We start from the raw sequence: 13,776 nt of genomic DNA, 5'->3' as shown, positions 1-13,776 counted from the left end.
TTCCTCATTTGAAAAGAATGAATGGATCTTAAGACATACTTCTTAAGACAGCTAACCAATAACAGTATAATGTTTTTAACACATAGTTTTGGGGGGTTTTTTGTACATGCGTGTATCTTCTATTTCACTTACAACTTGTGTAAAAACTGCAGTCCATGCCATGCCTGAAATGTTCCAAAGCCCAGTTCTGTCAGTAAATTGCAACCAAGATTTCTACAAAAAAGATAAGCCAAAGAAGAAGGAGAAGAGAAAAGATATTCTTTCAGAACATTTATCATTTGGCAGTGATTCTAACTTATATATGATGAAATGTAACCTCAATACTTTTTCCGCACACTAAAGAAATCTTGCTGTGGAAGATCCTGACTTATGACTTATATTTCTGCGTTTATACATGCAGAGCCTTAGCTATAAAACAGTGAATGCTCAAAAAATACTTGTGATATTTACTTCTCTAAAACAGGGCTTCACAACTTCAATGCTATTGACATTTTGGGCTGGAAAATTCTTGTTGTGGAGTTTTGTCCTGCATATTGTAGATGTTTAACAGCATCCCTGGTGTCTGGCCACTAGATGCCAAAATGTCACCTGTGTGTAAAATCACACTAATTGAACCACTGCTCTGTAATGACTCATTTCAATCCATGTATAATAATTCTCATACTTATCTTTGCTAGATACGTAAATTTTTAATCATAATTTCAAATGAGTAGCAAGGGGGTTTATAAAATTTCAAATATCAAGGTATACCTGTAACTTACATAAACTGCAAAAAAGGTAGTGGTTCAAATGTATGTCTTTCGATAGATTGTATTTTATTGCAGGATAAATCTCTAGGAAAAGTAAAAGGAAAATATTGCCTTGATTAGATATTAGCTATCTAATTAGTATGAATAAATAGAATCCAGAATTGATAATATTGAATACCTAGTTTTTGTTTAAATTCTAAACCTTTGGACTTATATTTGAACTTTTTAGAGTTTTTAACCCTGCCCACTCTTGAGTCTCACTTTCATAAATAAAATATACAACTTTATATCTTGACAGGTTTTGAGATAGTCTTTCCTGACAGTAGGATAATTATTATGTGACCTTTTACAGTTTATCAAGTTCAAGATTATGAGCTACAAGTATTAATTTCTGCATGTAATTTTTTAAATTAAAGGGAATATTCTCATGTTCCTGGCTTAATTTGGTTTTTCTTTCACACATGCATGTGTGTGTGTGTGTGTGTGTGTGTGTGTGTGTGTGTGTGTGTGTGGTACAGGGGATTGAACCCAGGGCCTTGTGCATGCTAAGCAAGCACTTTAACACTGAGCTATACCCCTAGTCCTTTATTCTATTTTTCTAACCCAGTTTAATACTAGAAGAAAAAGATACCTTTCAAATCATTTGAAAGACAGTTACTCCACTAATTAATACATGACTTTGAACTAATTCAGAGTTGTACTTTCTATCATACTAATGGAAACTCATTTTGGTTTCATATTACCTTAATACTCCATGAAGTCACTGCTTCAGTTGTGTAGTGCTGGGACAATGAAAAACAACATGGAACTGCATTTTTATTTGAAAACACCCATTCTGATTAGAGTTGACTCTCTTACTTCCACAGATTTCAGCTTGTTCCTCACTTTTCACCTGGATGGGTAGAACTGTCATGACTGGTGTCTCCAACTCTAGGCTCTCCCTTTCTAATCAATCCCGAACACAGTCACCAGTTAGGCTGTCTAGAATTGGTTCTTAAAGACCAGTATTACCTGGGAACTTTTGAAGAATGCAAAATTCTCAGCCCTACTCCAGAATGACTGAATCAGTAACTATGAGGGTGGTATCCAGAACCAAGTTCTACAAAGTCCTCCAGGTGAATCTGAGAGGAGACTCAAGGTTGTTTTAGAGCACTGCAGATGGTTCCCCACCACAGCTCCTTTGCTTGGCACTCAAAGTCCTAGAAGGTTGGCCTCCATTCTCTCTCTTGTGCCCTACAGGTGCCCATGGCACTCCCCAAACACATTTCTGTGTTTTGCCTTTCTCCCACTCTCCCTTTGTAAGCTTTGTATATTTTCCCTAAGATGCCTATCTGATGATTCCCAGTGAGGCCCTTCGAGGTCCTGTTGAAACAGCACTGCCATAGGAACATTTTCCTTAAACAGTTGGAAATCTTTTCTCCTCTTTTGTGCTGTAGACACAATTTATACCTCTTAGTGCCCATATTCATTTGTTTTCAATTCAATTGGTTTTGTATCCCATTTCTTCTGATACAAACTCTGTGAAAGCCTGGACTGGGTCTTGCTCATCTGTGTTGCCCTCCAGGTTTAAAACTGACACAAGTATTTGAGAAACTAAAATATTTATAAAACAAATGAATATCTAGGGAGTGAGGAGGGGGACAAAAATGACTAGTTAAAAAGGAATGCAGTTTGTGACTTCACAGCTGGCCCTTCTGCTGCACCTCTTTAGCACTTTGTCATCCACTGGGTACTTGCTGCATTATGGTTTGAGCTTAGCCTTGTCTCCTCTGTGAGCCCCTAAGTTCCTAAAGAAGAGGAACTTGTCTTACTCATCTTTGTCCTTCCAATACTAGGGAACAGTGTTTGGCATATTCTTTTGAGCTCTTTTTTATTGGTTAGTGTTTTTTTTAAATAAATGCAAAATATATATGCTAACATGAAATAATTAGCTAACAAAGTATTACATAGTAGAAATAATGAAAAGTCTACTCCATTAAGCAGTTATCTCATTTGTTTTCTCCAAACCTGGTTTGTAAGGTTTGAGGCAGAAGTGACTAAAACCAGCAATACAAAAGCAGTTGTCCCTGAGGGCCTAGGAGGTTTGATAATTCAAAGGACTACTTTTAGTATCATGTGAAGCTCTTTATACTCACTTCTTTTAAGCCTTCTACATCTGAAAAAAGAATATATTTACTAAAAACATCATTAGTTAGCTTAATAGGGTTAATGACCCACACATATCTAGATACCACAGACAAAGGATAAAAATCAAGCTTTCACAGCAAAGAACCTAAATTATCTTTAACCAGATAAAAATACTATGTAAGTGTTCCCTCCTTGACAATAATAATAGAGAGATTTTAATTTTGTGATTAATGAAAAGTTATAGGCAGTTCTGATCTGCTTACTTAGTGTAAACGTTGCAAGCTACACTATTTAACCATCATTTCAAATATCTATTTTCTGGAGGGGGATACTGAGATTGAACCCAGGGACAATTTAAAACTGAGCCATATCCCCAGCCCTTTTGATTTTTTATTTTGAGATTGGGTCTCACTAAGTTGATTAGAGCCTTGCTAAATTGCTGAGGCTGGCCTTGAACTTGCAATCCTCCTGCCTCGGGCTCCTGAACTGCTGGAATTACAGGCATGTACCACCATGCCCAACTTTTTCACATTTTTTATTGGTGTATTATAGTTGTACATAATGCTGGGATTTGTTGCTACATATTCATACATGCACACAATGTAACAATAAACTTTGGCCAATATCATTCCCCAGCACTTCCCCCTTCTCTCCCTTCTTCTCACCCCTTGGTTCCTTTCCTCTTTTCTACTGATCTCCTTTTGATTTTCATGAGCCTCACTCCCATCTTTCTTTTCTTTTTTCCTCTCTAGTGTCCACACATGAGAGAAAACACATGATCCTTGACCTTCTTTATACTTCTGTGTTTGGCAAATATCTAGTTTTAATGAAGGTATGCCAATTCCTGCATTGAAATCCTTAATACTGCTTAGTAGTATTAGCTACTACTACTAGCTTAGTAGTCTTGAAAATATTATTATGTAATTTACTTACTTAGTTATTTAGTCTTTTTTTGTTGTTGTTGTTCCAGGGATTGAACTCAGGGGCACTCAACCACTGAGCCTCATCCCCAGCCTTATTTTGTATTTTATTTAGAGCCAGGGTCTCACTGAGTTGCTTAGCACCTTGCCCTTGCTGACATTGGCTTTGAACTTGCAATCCTCCTGTCTCATCCTCCTGAGCCACTGGGATTACAGGTGTGCGCCATCATGCTGGCCACCATGCTGGCTAGTTATTTAGTCTTTAAGCATTAATTTAATTCAGTTTAATTGTTAAAACATTCTGAATTAATGGCATTCAAATGAATATAGGTGGCCTGTTTTTTTTCTCTCCTCTAGGCACCAAACTGAGGTTAACTTTAATTCCCTCTGTTCTACTAATCCAACTTTTTAAAACCTTATTTGCAAAGGCCAGATAGTAAATATTTTAGATTTTGCAGGCCACATACGATCTCTGCTACATATTCTTTCTTATTTATTTTACAGCATTTTAAAAATGTAAAAATAATTCTTAGTTAATGAGCTGTATAAAAATTGACTGTGGTTTGGTTTTGATCCATGGGCTCTAAATTAGATATAAATACATGTAAACACTTATAAAACAAGGTTCATATGAGTGTTAGTAATTGCTCTGATCTTATTACCACTTTTCCACTGTAAGTGGAGTTTTTTTTTTTTTTTTTCCCATCCGTATCTTGTCTATATAATTTTTAAAACTAAAAATGCTTAGGAGGTATTTAATGCTGGAGATGGGTTAAAATCTATACAAACTTGCACAATCACAGAATTTAATTGCTGGAAGAGATTTTACAGATTATCTAATATGAATCCCTTATTCATTAGATAACTCATAACTCACAGATAAATATGATTAAGTAACTTACAAATACTGGAGGGATAGCAGGCCTTCAAAGGAATCTTTGTGTAATTCAGTCAGGGAATTTTCACTGAGAATTCTGAAAGATGAAAAGGTTATTTCTGGACCAAAATTCAGCACAAAGATGGAGAATATCCAGTGGTAAAAAAGTATGAGAAAATGAATGCTGTCATATTCTCTTGCCAGGAGTATAAAGTGGCATAACCTTTTTGCGGGTAGCTAAAATTTCATATCTACAATAGTCTTCACCCCCCAAAATCTCATTTCTATTCTATAGAATTATATGCCCATGTTCACAAAGAAGTATGTTTATTGACATTATGCATGTAAACAGGAAAACCATATACACTCTAAACATCCATCAGTAGGGGAATTATTTTTAAATAAACCATGATATGTTCATACGATGGAATATTATGCATGAGTTCAAATGAATAGGGTAGGCTCTGTGTACTAAAAAGAAACCTGACATATGATGAAGTGAAAGAGTCAAGTTGCATGAATGTTACCATTTATGTAAAAAAAGATAATAAAACCATGCAACAAACCTATTTTGCTATATGTAAATATGTGTGTAGGCAAATGCATGGGGAAAGATCCAGAAGGTTATATATACCAAACTCAGAGTAGTGGTTTCCTCAGGGGTGGAGGGTTAGAGCACAGGGATGGTGTCTCACTATACCTATTATTTCATATTTACTCATTAAGAATGTAATTATGTATTACTTACAAAATGGAAAATAAATTTAAATTGTTTTTTACTTACTTCAAAGGGGGTCCACGAAATTGAATTTTTATTTATTTATTTTTTGCTGTGGTCCTGGGGATGGAATCCAGGTCCTTGCTCATGCTAGGCAATTACTCTACTTACTACTAAGCTACAAACCCAGTCCCCATGAAATTTAATTTTTAAAATAACCACCAAATTTCACTCAATACAGGCTGAATTAATTTATGGAGGGGAAAACCTTTTTCTAACAGTATTGACCTCAACATTCTAGACTAAGAAGGATCTTACAATGCATTTCTTTTTTTTGTATTCATGTTTGGAGAGAATATACTCACAGTTTCTCAGCCCAACGGTAAGATTTCCATATGTTTTCTTCAATGTAAGAAATAACGTTTCCTTGGAAATTCCTGTGAAGAAACAGTTTATACCTTTGAATAAGTAGGGAAAAAATGAACAGAAAAAGTAAAACAATCACGGAGAACATTCAAATATAGAAAAAACAAACGAAACAAAAACCCAGCTTTCTAATTTTCGGAACTATCAGCTTCCCGGTTTCACAATAAGATAATAATGTGAGCCACTGGCACAAATGATAAAGCAGAAGTTTAACTTCCTATCTGTCGAATTTCAACAGAAAAATGGCAAGAATTTACCATATTAACAAATATGAATTAAGAAACACATTGCAAGTGACACCAAAGCTTTGCCTAAGTGCCCTCTGTTGAAATATCTCCAGGTATTAGGAGGATAAGGACAATTAGAAATCACGGGAACTAATGTGCTGATGTGGAAAGATCTCTTGAACATGTTGCATAGAAAACAAGTATGAATCAGTGTTTTTTTCTTTTTTAAACTTCATCAGGGAAAATTATGCATAGAAGAGAAAGCAGAAAGAAAGACACACACCAATATGTAACAGGGGTCATCTTATGGGTGGTAGGGCATGGACAACGGGTGAAAAAGGATAGAGGTATAGATTTTCACTTTGATCCAATATACTTCTGTTGACTTTTTTTTTTAATGTGAGAATGTATCTATGAATGACATGTTTAAAGAAGCTGTTAAATTATGTTCAGTTTCAACTCTGCAGATACCTTCAACTTTTTTTTTTTTAACTCTGTCCTTATCCCTTAGCAATAACTTTTCTGTTTATACATCTTTACATAGACTTTTTCTTGGCATTTGGGGTTGGAGGATAAGCCTGCTCATCTAGTGGACAAATGCCTAGTGGACATTTCCACTCAACCAGAAGCCTTCGGAGGGCTTTATGTTCCCCACTAAGAAATGGCTAAGACTGAACTCATTTCTCTCCAACTGGCTTTCCTTCCTGGTGTTGTTTTCCACCTGCTACATCGCCAGCATTCTCATTTTTTATCCAGGACAAAACTCGTGGAGCCATATTTTATTTTTCTCTTTTCTATACACCTCATCCCCTAACTCTTTTAGTCAATCATTAAAGCATTTGTTATTCTTCTAAAGCTCCCAGGATTTTTTTCCTTTTAACAGACTAAAGTCAAACCTTAAAATGTTTTTAATATCTTACTTTTAAAACCTGGCATTTTTATTTGTTATCAAACAGAATAAATAATTTGATTTTTCTTGTTCTAACTTTTATTTGTCCTTTTTAGTTATGGCAGTAGAATGTATTTTGACATATCATATACACATGGAGTATAACTTCCCATTCTTGTGGTTGTACATGACGTGGAGATACACTAGTTGTGTATTCATATATGAACATAGGAATGTTATATCTGATTCATTCTATTGTTTTTCCCATTCCCATTCCCTCCTCCTTCCCCCACTCCCCCTTGCGCTCCCAGGATTTTCTTTCTACTCCCATCACAACCACTCTGATTAAGCTCCTTCTTGCTTTACTCATAGATTTTGCTAAAGTTTTCTAGGTGGCCCCATTGAATTAAGCTTTCTCTTCTAGATCACTCGAAAAATGGATTATAAAATTATCTTCCTGTTTTAATTATTTTTATCTCTTGCTTGAAAACTTTCAGTGGCTCTTCATTTCTCACTGTGTAACTTTCAAACACCTATAGTTGATATTTAAGATTTTTCATATTACCTTTCATTGATTCTAACCCAATACTTTGTAGGCCTACTAGTCTACCAAATCCTGGTCATTCTTGCAGCCATTCCTTTGTGTAGATATACTTCCCGTTTTTTTCTTTAACAATTATAGCCACTTTCAAGCACCAGGTAACATTTGAGCCTATCTGTACAGCTTTCCCAACATCCATACCTCAGTAATGAAAGATTCTGAAGAATTACAGCACCTGTGGTCTGCATCCTCTTTTAGTACTTAATTATATATCATCTCCATTTTTAGTCTTCTTCCCACCTATCATTTTCGTGTTCTGTAAACAATGTCATATTTCTGTGGCTCCCATAGTACTTAGCCCTCAGTTGGGCACAAAATGGATGTTATATGAAAGCCAAGGCTAAGATGAATTCTGGACATAACTGAGGGACTGAATAATTATATTAACAGCTAGTATTCATATATGATAGGCACCGACATGAGTATTACATGTACTCTCTCATCTAAATTTCACAACAATCCTATGAACTGGTAACTATCATAATCCCCATTTTCCAAATAAGGAAACTGAGACATAGAGCTTTTTTGCCCAAGGTCACAATGCTAATAAATGAAAGATCTGGGTTCAAAGTCAGGCAGTCTTATTCTAGAATCTACTCTTAACCACTTGGTTGTATCATCATTAATGAGTTGTAAAGCAGATGGAGCAAAATGGTAAAGCTTAAGCAATGATATGATAGGGCTAAATAAAAATGGGTAAGAAAATAAAGGATGATCACAAGTGAAAGATTGGAGAAAGGACACAAGAGTAAGAAGGAAAAAGAGGATATGGAGAAGTTGACAAGCAAAAACTAAAAGCAAAAAGTCAGTCAGTGTGGGTTGGGGAGATGAGAAAGGTCCCGGAGACCCTTGAGGAAAAGGGTAGGCAGAATTCAGAGCACAAATGAGGAAAGGTGATTCTTACAAGACTGTGAAGGTGCCATTGTAGCTGTAGGGCTCTAGCACATGCACTCGGTGGAGTTTCTGCATTGGGGCGAGACCAACACACAACAGTGTCTCATCTTGGCAGGTACAGAGCTCACATATACTAGTGTTCTTGGTGACATTTTCTTCCTTTTCTGTGGCATAAATTTTGGGGAAATGAGTTGTGGTTTGGTCTGGCTCCACTTGTGCAACTGTGAATTCAGTCATATTTGTTTGCTGTGAAGTTGTTTCAGTTGTTGAAAGAGTTGTAGGAGTTGTAGAACTTTCAGTTGCCACACTGGGTAGTGGAGTCAGGGTAATTGTCACGTCTGGAGGTTGAACTCCAACACTAGAGGACTCCGACACCGGAGTTGTACTTATTGTTGGAAGTGTAATCTCATAATATACAGGAGGATTCGCTATAATCTCTGTATATGGCTCTGGAAGCTGAATTGGCTTCCCCGGCAAGGTTTGAGAAGACGCAACATTAATGTTGGGTTTTGAAGTTATGGTAATTTCCACTTCAAAAGATTGAGCTATGACTGAAGTTTCCTTGTGGTTGATTTGAGGATTTGTAGTCTTTTGGTATGGATGTGGAAATGTCACATCAGGGGGCTCTGGAGGAAGATTTGTAGTTTCCAGATCTAGATGTGGAAATGTTGTCTCCGGGGGTTTTGGAGGAGGATTTGTAGTCCCCTGGTGAGGACGTAGAAGTGTTACCTCATGGGGCTTTAGAGGAAAAGCTGTCGAATGTTTAACTCCCACATTGGGCTCTGGAGTTATGGGGAGTTCCACGTCATGGGGCTTTGGAGGAAAAGCTGTAGGATGTTCAACCCCCACATTGGGCTCTGGAGTTGTGGGGAGTTCCACTTCCACAGGTTTAAATGCGAAGCTGGGTACTGTTGAATAATGAACTTGATTCTCAGTTAGGACCTGTGGCTGAGTTGAAGTTTCTTGTGTTGGAATTATTCCTTCTTGATACTTTGGAAGCAAAGTTGAAGTTTTCTGCATGGTTGGAAAAACAAATACGGGGACCGTTGGAAGAGATATAGAGAACGTTCCAATAGCTATAGGGAACGATGAAAGAGCTACAGGCTTCTTCTTCACTCTAGAACGTTTAGTGGGTTTTGGAGTTGAGGTGAGTTCCAGGTCCAAAGGTTGAAATGTAACACTGGGTGATGTTAAATCCTGAGCTTGATTCTGACTTAGGACCTCAGTTGAAGTTTCCATCTGAGTTGTGGTTGCTTGTTGGGCTGAAGAAAATCCAAAGTTTTCAGGGAATCCTGGAGACTGGGAAGGGGCATTAGACTGGGTTGGATAAAATGTAACTTGCTGGGTGGAAACTGGCTCAACTTCTTTAGTGGCTTCTGAAGGTACAGTAACTATCAGAGCCACATGTTGAACTGTGGTTTTAGGCAAATTTGAAGACCCACTTCTGAACATTACTTCTAGATCTTGAGGTGAAAATGACATGGAATCACTGAAGGAAGCAATAGTCGGGACAAATGTGGATTCTGGAGGTTTAGTTGGGAGTGTTTCCTGGACTGGTGGAAGTTCAACACTCACGGGGGGCGTTGAGGGCAGAGATGAGCTCTCCTGCTGACTTGATAAAGATTCCTCAGGCAGCTCTTCAAGCTGACTGGGGACCTCTTGATCAGTTGGAGGTTGTTCCTCCTCTAGAGGGGGGCTTGGCTGAGGTTCCAACTGCTCAGGGGACACTGAGGACTCATCTAGGGTCTCCTGTTGCGCTGAAGTTTCAACCTCATTATTCAATTCTGGAGTAGGAGACTCAGCTTGATCAGAACCTAGAGAAGAACCTGTCACATCCTCACCTTCTGGAGATTGACCTACATCGTTAGGGAGCTCTGGAGGCACAGTTGGAGCTTCAGGCTGGGATGCAGAAGGTCCTGACTCATTAGTTGGAATTGAGGGAAGAACTATAACCTCACCATTGATCATAGAAGTTCCCAGCTCTGTAGTGGGTTCAGGTGTTATAGTCATTAGTACATCTGCAGGTTCACCGGTCACACTGGGCAAGTCTAGAGATTGCACCGGTACTTCCAGCTGGCTTTCAGAAGACTGGTCCTCCCCAGGAGACTCAGAAGGCTGAGTTGGGGTCTCTTGCTCACTGAGAGAAGGTTCAGTCTCCACAGGAGGGCCCGGAGGCTGAGCTGGGGTCTCTTGCTGGGTTAGAGAAGGTTCTACCTCCTCCGCATACTCTGGAGGCTGAACTGGGGCCTCCTGAACTGGAGCCTCCTGAACTGGAGCCTCCTGAACTGGGGCCTCCTGAACTGGAGCCTCTGGCTGAACTGGGGCCTCCTGAACTGGAGCCTCCTGAACTGGGGCCTCCTGAACTGGAGCCTCCTGAACTGGGGCCTCCTGAACTGGAGCCTCTGGCTGAACTGGGGCCTCCTGAACTGGAGCCTCCTGAACTGGGGCCTCCTGAACTGGAGCCTCCTGAACTGGGGCTTCCTGAACTGGGGCCTCTGGCTGAACTGGGGCTTCTGGCTGAACTGGGGCCTCCTGCTGGGCTAGAGAAGATTCGGCCTCCTTGGTAGGTTCCGAGGTTATGGTAATTTCCACGTCTGCAGGCCTACCTGTAACACTGGGCAAGTTATAATATAATAACTTGATCCTGACCAGCTAAAGAGGGTTCAGAGAGCTCTGAAGTCTGAGCTGGAGCCTCTTGTTGGGTTGATGAAGGTTCTACTACTTCAAGACCCTCTGAAGGCTGGGTTGCGGCCTGCTCCTGGCCTGAAGGAAGGTGAATCTCTTTATCTGCCTGCGGAGTTATGGTAACCAGATCTGCAGGTTTACTTGTGACAACCGGCTGAGTGTCACTTCTTAGAGATGAAAGCTTATGATGCATTGATGCTTCACCTCGAGCCTCCTGGTCCTCAGGAACTTCTTGCTGGGACGAAGAGGACTGGAGCTCCTCAGGAGTCTCTTGGGCCTCCACAGAAGGTTCAACCTGGTCAGGAGTTTCTGGAGACTCCTCTGAGTTCTCCTGGGATTCCGGAGGTAGGTTGCCAGAAGAAGCTACATCTGTACTTGGATACACATAATCATCCTGCAAGTTGTTCTGAAGCTGAAGTTTTGCAAATTGCTTTGGAGTTCCACCAACAACTTTAGCAAATCTCGGATGCTGAGCTACATCCTTCTTCAGATTCAGTGGTGAAACAATAAACTTTGCTGCTTTTGCACTCTGACTATCTAGAGGTGGAACAAGTACTTCAAATGACTGGTGATCTGTAGACTGATCTACATTGACAGTATGAATCTTACTTTTGAGTCGAGCATTGGAACCAATTCTGGGAGCCTCTCTTGCCGAATTAGTTTGTCTTGATGCAGATCCTGACGTGGAACAGCAAACTGATCCACCTCTGGGGGCGGCTCTCCAGGTGAAACCCTGCCCAAGAATGGAAGCAAACTGTCAGTTAACTTCCGTGGTGAGTCCAACATCTGGGAGCGAGCAGAGGACCCCAGGTCATCAAAGCCTCCCGGGTCTGCCGGGGGTGTAAGCGCATGGGGCGATAAGGGTGGGAGTTCAGAGGAGACCAGAGACCAGGGCTTGATAGGCCCTGGGTGCTCAGCGGTCAGCTGGAGAGGGTCCTGGGGCGACTCCAGAGGCTGAGCTGCCTGGACCAGCAGCCACAATGGTTGCCACGTGAGGAGAAGCCCTGGTGCCCAGAGGCGCAGCAGGGACATGACGTGCGGAGGCTTCGGGGCACAGCGACCCAGGCCAATGGGGCGCGGGGCGCGCCTGTGGGAGCCTAACCACCTGTGGGAGCCTAACCCTTATGGCAGCCCCTTGAGGCGCCGCCTGGGAAACCTCAGTGGCCCCGCCCCACCCTTTATTTATGACACCTTGATTATGACGTCTTTGATTACGCAACCTTTATTAGGCTCAACCTTTATTAGGCTCGCGGGGAGCCTTTTCCCACAATCAACCAACCCAAGCTTCCCTTCCCCAAGCAGGGGCCACAATCGACTCCCACAGGCCCCCTCCCCTACATCGAAGCAGGATCTGGGCCCTAGATGTGGGTGGCACCAGGACTCTAGCAGCCCATTGGGTGGGGGGCGGCAGAGATTCCCAAGGAAGTCACAGGACTGAGCCTCTGGGGATATTCAGTAGTGCTAGTCCAGTTCTGGCAGCCTGAATTCTTCCTCTTCCAGGCTGAAATCCCAGAGATATTCTTCCTCCCCTTGGCTATACTGCTTCCAAGAGAAGCAAGTGACCTGTAAAACGAGGGCCAGTTAGGTTAGCAGGCAGACTACACATTAAGGTTATTTATTCCAAAATGTTGCCATTTGCTCTAAACTCTCTATCCTATTTCATGTTTGATAATTAATTCATCACTCTGTTAGGCTGGGGCTACCATTGAAATCAGTGATGACTCCGAAATTTCTATAGGAGGGGTTTTAGGCAGTGGGCAATTCAGTCTGAGAAAGGGGTGTGAATCCGTGTGGACAGCCCTTTACACTGGCATGGGAAAACATCTCCTTCCCACCTTGGCTCACGTAGGCATGACAACACCACTTTTTTAAAGGTGACTCTTGTGCACATATCTAGAGAAGGCAGGATGTTAAAGCCTGCAACTTAAATAGTTTTCTTGAAACACTACTAAGACTAGAACCCAAATGACTTTTTTTTCAGAGCCCTTATAGTAATCTGTTTTATTACTTATTACCTGACACAACCCTAGTGCATAAAGATGTGTCATCTTCTCATTCCCAGTGCCTTGCATATGGCTGAGCACATAGTAATGGTTTTCAAAGTCACCTCCTTAAGGGGTGGATCTGCTCTTATAATGGGATTTCTACAGTCAGTGTGGACTTACTTCCTTTCACATTTCACAGGAAGTGAGACTTCTTAAAGTTAAGTTTCCTTAACTGGTTTTATTTAAATTGAACTAAAACTTTTACATGGAAATAACTTAAAATACTGTTTCAGAATGCAACCCACTTCCTCTGCCTTTTCAAAATAAAACACCCCACATTTTTGAAGAGAGTCATATAATTGAAAATCTCCAAATTAATCCCCCCGCCCCCCACATAAAACATATTTTTGTGCCTCCCCCAAATATCTTATACATAGTAAATAATGCCTAATCTAGAAATTACTTTGGCAACTTACTCCCTAGTTAAGGGCTTTCATATAATTGATTTACAGAAAGGTTCTTCAGCAAAATATTCTACTTGAGTATAGGGAGATGTTGAGATTTAGGTAACACACCACATTTTTGGAGGCATAATAGTTCTCAAAGCTACAACACAATCAAACCTAAGGCTGTAGTTACTCTGTTGCCAAATCTCTGTGATCCTACTTGAGGGAAAAT

The 13,776-nt window shown here is 40.4% G+C and overlaps 1 protein-coding gene across 1 annotated transcript in view; it reads right to left on the bottom strand.

Annotated features, from left to right (window-relative positions):
• LOC139702516 (leucine-rich repeat-containing protein 37A3-like) overlaps window positions 1-12,215 on the bottom strand; it is a 38,416-nt gene extending 26,201 nt beyond the window's left edge. Inside the window, 7 exon segments of the mRNA XM_071603863.1 lie at window positions 133-213; window positions 762-833; window positions 4,699-4,770; window positions 5,757-5,828; window positions 8,439-11,062; window positions 11,064-11,698; window positions 11,797-12,215. Coding sequence (XP_071459964.1) covers window positions 133-213; window positions 762-833; window positions 4,699-4,770; window positions 5,757-5,828; window positions 8,439-11,062; window positions 11,064-11,698; window positions 11,797-12,145 — 3,905 coding nt within the window. The 5' untranslated portion in view covers window positions 12,146-12,215.
• Window positions 12,216-13,776: the final 1,561 nt, after the last annotated feature.

This window comes from Marmota flaviventris, chromosome 17 (assembly GCF_047511675.1).
Source record: "Marmota flaviventris isolate mMarFla1 chromosome 17, mMarFla1.hap1, whole genome shotgun sequence".
NCBI lineage: Eukaryota > Metazoa > Chordata > Mammalia > Rodentia > Sciuridae > Marmota > Marmota flaviventris.
The sequence above is the reverse complement of the archived record's forward strand: the minus strand, read 5'-3'. Positions and strand labels throughout refer to the sequence as shown.